A 6,644-nucleotide genomic window follows, 5' to 3' on the forward strand; every position below is an offset into this window, starting at 1 on the left:
GGAGAGTGGCGAGCGAGATCTGCGAGATCTGGGAGAGGGGAACGAAAATATATGTATATATACAATTTTCTCTCGTTTTATACAAACACAAACACATTTTATACAATTTGCGTTTTTTGTATAAAGTGAGAGAGGCGAGTGAGAGAGCGAGATCTGGGAGAGGGGAGAGAGGGGAACGGAAATATATGTATATACAATTCTCTCGCTTTATACAAACACAAACGCACTTTATACACTTGCGTTTGTATAAAAAACGAGAGAGGTGAGGGAGAGAACGAGAGTGGCGAGCGAGATTCACTAGGAGAGAGGTGAAATAATAACAATTTGCTATGAGCTACAATTAAATCAAACTATATTTATAGCATTTAATTTAAATTAATAGTTTGCTATTATATACAATTTTCCCTATATATTATCCCTAGTATATTAATATAGAATATCAATTTTTTACCACATAGTCTTGGTATATAAGTTGAATTGAAACAAAAAAAAAAAACTAGTTAAGTTGGTTAACAAAAAGGGCCAATGTTGGCACACTGAAATTCTAATGTCACACTTGCACACAGCTGCATTGAAAGCCACCAAATTAAACCACTTGAAACAGCTTCATGCGCAGCTCTTTCAACGCTCTCTCTGTTCTGACAACTACTGGGTGGCGCAGCTCATCAAACTCTGCACGCGCCTCCACGCTCCGCCCACTTATGTTAGCCGAGTTTTCGATTCAGTCCACCAACCCAATGTCTTTATTTTCACTAATATCCTCAAGTTCTACTCTCAATTGGGTGCCCACAGTGATGTTCTCTACCTGTTTGACAAAATGCAGAAATGCAATGTAGCCCCTGATGCCTTTGTATACCCGATTCTTATTAAAGCATCTGGAAAATGGGGCGTTGTCTTCCATGCGCATTGTATCAAAATGGGCCATGATTGGGATAGGTTCGTTCGCAATGCGATTATGGATATGTATGGAAAGTTTGGGCCTTTGGAGATTGCGCGGGAACTGTTTGATGAAATTCCTGAGAGAGCTGTTGCAGATTGGAATGCTATGATTTCAGGGTGTTGGAATTGGGGGAATGAAGTTGAAGCGAGGAGTTTGTTTGATTTGATGCCTGAGAAGAATGTGGTTACTTGGACTGCTATGGTTACTGGGTATTCAAGAAGGAAAGATTTGGAGAATGCTAGGAAGTATTTTGATCAAATGCCGGAGAGGAGTGTTGTGTCTTGGAATGCAATGCTGTCGGGGTATGCTCAAAATGGGTGTTCTGAAGAGGTTATAAGGTTGTTTAATGAGATGATGAGTTGTGGGGTTTGCCCTGATGAAACTACATGGGTTACTGTCATTTCTTTGTGTTCTTCGCATGGTGATGCTAGCCTTGCAGAGGGGCTTGTTAAGATGATAAATGACAAGGGTGTTCGCTTTAATTGTTTTGCAAAGACTGCTCTACTTGACATGTATGCCAAGTGTGGGAACCTTGCTATGTCTAGAAAGATCTTTGATGAATTAGGTACGTACAAGAACTTAGTTACATGGAATGCAATGATTTCAGCATATGCAAGAGTTGGTGATTTGGCTTCTGCAAGAAGGCTCTTTGATACGGTGCCTGAGAAGAACGTCATCTCTTGGAATTCAATTATAGCTGGTTATGCTCAAAATGGACAGTCAAAAGTGGCTATTGACCTTTTCAAAGATATGATAGCAAAAGATGTGCTGCCAGACGAAGTCACCATGGTCAGTGTGATCTCAGCCTGTGGCCACCTTGGGGCTTTGGAATTTGGTAATTGGGCAGTGAATTTCCTGGAAAAGCATCAAATCAAACTGAGCATTTCAGGTGATAATGCTCTGATTTTCATGTATTCCAAGTGTGGTAATATGAAGGACGCTGAGAAAGTTTTCCAATCGATGGACTCCAGAGATGTGATTTCTTATAACACATTGATTACAGGTTTTGCAGCTTATGGCAATGCCGTTGAAGCTGTTGAATTATTGTGGAAGATGAAGAAAGAAAATATTGAACCAGATCGAATAACCTATGTTGGGGTACTAACTGCATGTAGTCATGGTGGACTGCTAGAAGAAGGTCAAAGGATATTTGATTCAATCAAAGATCCAGACTCTGATCACTATGCGTGCATGGTTGATTTGTTAGGTAGAAATGGTAAACTAGACGAAGCAAAATGTTTGATTGGAAGTATGGCAATGCATCCACATGCAGGAGTATATGGTTCCCTTTTACATGCTAGTCGAGTTCACAAAAGGATAGACCTTGGAGAGTTTGCAGCTAGTAAGCTCTTTGAAATAGAACCAGAAAATTCAGGTAATTACGTTTTGCTTTCAAACATATACGCCTCAGCAAGAAGATGGGAAGATGTAGACAGGGTGAGAGGGTTGATGACAATAGGAGGAGTAAAGAAGACAACTGGATGGAGTTGGATTGAACACGAGGGAGAGATGCACAAGTTTATAGTGGGTGACAGGTCACATGAGCGATCTGCAGATATTCATAGAGTGCTCTCTGAAACAGAAAAGAAGATGAGGCTAGCTGGATATATGGCTGATACGAGCTGTGTTTTAAAAGATGTTGAAGAAGAAGAGATGGAAGAGATGGTAGGGACCCATAGCGAGAAGTTGGCTGTGGCTTTTGCTCTTCTTGTTACTGAACCACACTCGGTCATAAGGGTGGTGAAGAATCTCAGGATATGTAGGGATTGCCACACAGCAATCAAAATCATTTCAAAGATGGAGGGGAGGGAGATCATTGTTAGGGATAATAATCGATTTCACTCCTTCAGTGAAGGGCACTGTTCTTGTAAAGACTATTGGTAAGGCATGCCTTACTGCACCAACCACACTGATACAAGATGGTTTGTTCTCAGATCAGCAATATTGACTAGGTTGCAGAAAAATAGTCTCATGTTAGGCTATGGCAATTTGCTGAATCTTTGTCAGTATGCTCGGAGATTGCTGATGACAGCTATGTTCAGCTGGGTGGTTTTGTTCCAGCAGCAATATTCATGTTGTGTGGATAGAAATACACTTGAACATTGAGAAATGGTTCACGAAAGGCTATTGGTTGATTTGATTTTAGTATTATGAATGTGTACTTGATCCAGAAAAATTATGAATGCAAAAAGTTAAGGGGTGATAATTTCCTGTATTCAAGACTAAGGATCACAAAAAGTTTCTGAATTCCTCGTACTACCGCAGTGTAGTAGTATATAGATAACCCATTAAAGTAAAGGAAGATGAAAATAGATTCACAAACACAAGATGATGACAGGCACAAATTTCATCTAAAACACAATCCGAAAGTAAGATAACAGAAAGCAAATGTTCATGAAATGGACATCCCAATTCCATCAGCAAACATTTAACTTTGACATAGATTACATCTGATAACTGAGCTAAAAGTCCTAGACCTTCCAACACCTCCACTTAATTGATGTTGCTCTAAAATTGCCACAAATTTTAAACTCTAGCTCTCTTGCTACTGCAACTAGGACACTTGTACTGCTTGATATGCTCAGCTTTTGCTGGGGTAATCTTCACACATTTGCCATGGAACCATCTCTCACAAATATCACAGCAAATCCAGAATTCATCCGTGGCATAATTATCACCACAAGCTCCACAGAGAGTTGCCCCTTGTTCTTCTTCTTCTTCTTCCTCCTCCTCCTCCCCACTTTCATCCTCCATTTTAGGTGGAGACACCTTTACTTCCTTGGGCTGGGGCTCTGGCTGTCGAGGCTGAAAATCAAAGATAATAGCTGAAAACATATGCTCAAACAAAATGGGAAAAGAAACAGTAACTATATATGTTAGGTCCAGTATATGAGAACCTTTCCACTTGATTTGCTTTTGCTGCTATTGTTGTGAGCGGCATCGCGTGCCTGCTTAGCAGCTCCAGTAACAACCTCAAACACTGTTGGGAGATCATTTGTCATTTGGAAAAGCCTCTTCCTGTATACATGATTTCCAAAGTAAAACAATTATCCTCCCTAAATTAATATCAGATAACCATTTAACCAATGGAAGCCACCTATGTTGCTCGGACTCTCCAATATTGATGCCGTACTTGTGTCAGATCCTCCAAAAAATGCACTAATTTTGGAGGATCCGACATGCACTCCGAGCAACATAGGCACATTAATGAGATTGGACTCTAGCTAGGCAAACTATCCAGATACTTGACAGATATAAGTCAAATTTAAGTTGACATTTCTGGACATGTACGCATGATTATGGAATCCCATGTGACCAGTTTCCCAGTATAAACTCCAGCTTATAATGATTTCAGTCATATTTTCACATCCATCAATATTCTCTAACTTACAATGGCAGCAGACACAAAAAGTGGACTCCAGGGTAGAAAAGAGGGACCAAAACCTGCTACATGGAAGTTTCTCCCATCATTATACAGCATTTGTGCCGTCCTGAATGTACCGACATGCTAGACATCCTTCGCTTACTCACTTAGCACTAATATTCAAAGATGCTACAGGCTACAGCCAATAATAACAGCTGACAGTAAACCTCTCTCAAGATGTCAGACCTTCTGCTGTTCACTCAGCTGAGCACTATTTTATTCAAAGATAATACATTCAGAAACACCAGCTGATGGTAAACATCTCGACATGTCAGGCATCCTTAGCTTTGCTGAACCAAACATTATCTTATTCAATGATGCCACAACGAATGCCACTAAGTGAATGGATTTGCCTTTGTAACAACAAGCACCAAATGACCTTCCTAGAATGGTGAAAGGACAAAGAGCATTGCAAATCTATAATCCTTATTTAAAAGGTAATAATAGTAAAAAAAAATTATAGTAGAAAACTAAAAATGGGAGATGTCTGGAATCTCATCACACCAAGAATATCATTGCAACAAGTCATCAGTATACTCACCAAGACAAAGAAATAAGTCAATAACACATCTATTTTCTAAAAATTGGAGATGTCTGGAATCTCATCACACCAAGAATATCATTGCAACAAGTCATCAGTATACTCACCAAGACAAAGAAATAACACATCTATCATGACGCAAAGAATATGAAACACTGACCAAATGAACTTAGGTTGAAGGTGAACGCACTAAATGAACTTTGGTTGAAGGTGGACTTCTATATATTGCCTAAATAATCTAACTGCTAGCAATTCTCTATTCTAGAGTTCCAAGTTAGTGTGGAATAAGATTATTGAATAATTTCATTCATATTTTTTCTATGTCATGTACATGGCTTTATATATACATAAAAGATTGTGGAATAGAATCACCTAAATCTTTGCATTAAGAGAAAGAATCAGAGATATGATATTCTAGATTACCACAATTATACTAAGATCTTAGAGGATCATATCTTGATATGAAGAATATCTTCTCATCTTAGAGGATCACATCTTTTGATGACAAGAATATCTTCTTGGAAATCCTCCATCAGCCAACACTCCCCCTCAAGCGGGTGAATGGATATCTTCCATTCCTAGCTTGCTTATTAGATCTTGAAACATATTGTTTGGCAGTCCTTTTGTTAAAACATCAGCAACCTGATCTTTTGTAGATACAAATGGCGTACAAATGAGTCCGTTATCTAATTTCTCCTTAATGAAATGTCTGTCTACCTCAATATGCTTAGTGCGATCATATTGTACAGGATTATGAGCTATACTATTGCTGATTTATTGTCACAATATAGCCTCATAGGTCCTTCCCATCTTATCTTCAAATCATCAAGGATTATCTTTAGCCATAACAACTCACAAACTCCCATCGCCATGGATCTAAACTCAGATTCTGCACTTGATCTAGCTACTACATTTTGTTTTTTACTCCTCCAAGTCACCAGATTTCCTCCTAAGAAGGTGCAATATCCAGAACTTGACCTTCGATCCACTAATGAACCAGCATAGTCCGCATCTGTATAAGCCTCTAAAACCATGTTTCCTCCTCTTTTGAATAATATTCCTTTTCCTGGACTTCCTTTAAGATATTGTAGAATCCGGTTGACAGCTTGAAGATGCATTTCTCTAGGATCATGCATAAATTGGCTAACAACACTTACAGCAAATGCAATGTCCGGCCTTGTATGGGACAAGTAAATCAATTTCCCTACAAGCCTTTGATACAAGCCTTTATCTACCACTGAATCTTCTGGAGCATTGCACAATCTATGATTGTATTCAATTGGTGTAGCCACTGGTTTACACCCTAATTTTCCTGTTTCTTTCAACAAATCAAGCACATATTTTTGTTGGGAAATAAAGATTCCTTGTTTTGAGTGTGCCACTTCGATTCCCAAAAAATACTTTAATTTCCCAAGCTCTTTGATGTCAAATTCCTTGAGTAAACACTTCTTCAAATTTTGTATCTCCTCTGAATCATCACCTGTTACTATGATGTCATCCACATAAACCAACAATGCTGTCACTTTTCCTGTTTTTGAGTGTCGTATGAACAAGGTGTGGTCTCCTTGACTTTGTCGGTACCCTAGCTTGATCATAACCTTTGTAAATCTTCCAAACCATGCACGAGGTGATTGCTTTAATCCATAGAGTGCCTTCTTCAGTCTACACACCATTCCCTTCTTGCTTTCAAAAGCAGGTGGCACCTCCATATAGATCTCCTCATCTAAGTCTCCATGTAA

General features: G+C 39.0%; 2 protein-coding genes across 2 annotated transcripts in view; one reads left to right on the forward strand and one right to left on the reverse strand.

The window, feature by feature from the left end:
- Positions 1-448: 448 nt before the first annotated feature.
- Positions 449-3,193, forward strand: LOC102589379 (pentatricopeptide repeat-containing protein At1g14470). The gene has a single exon (XM_006358411.2). The coding sequence runs from the start codon at positions 548-550 to the stop codon at positions 2,822-2,824; it is 2,277 nt and encodes a 758-aa protein (XP_006358473.1). The 5' UTR covers positions 449-547; the 3' UTR covers positions 2,825-3,193.
- Positions 3,194-3,274: 81 nt separating this feature from the next.
- The window catches only part of LOC102590033 (PHD finger protein Alfin1-like), a 9,787-nt gene continuing 6,417 nt past the window's right edge, over positions 3,275-6,644 (reverse strand). The window contains exons 4-5 of the mRNA XM_006358413.2: positions 3,838-3,958; positions 3,275-3,745 (exon numbers count right to left, since the gene is read on the reverse strand). Coding sequence (XP_006358475.1) covers positions 3,467-3,745; positions 3,838-3,958 — 400 coding nt within the window. The 3' untranslated portion in view covers positions 3,275-3,466. The remainder of the gene's footprint in view (positions 3,746-3,837; positions 3,959-6,644) is intronic.

The sequence above is a fragment of the Solanum tuberosum genome, unplaced genomic scaffold (genome assembly GCF_000226075.1).
Source record: "Solanum tuberosum cultivar DM 1-3 516 R44 unplaced genomic scaffold, SolTub_3.0 scf00277, whole genome shotgun sequence".
Classification (NCBI taxonomy): Eukaryota; Viridiplantae; Streptophyta; class Magnoliopsida; order Solanales; family Solanaceae; genus Solanum; species Solanum tuberosum.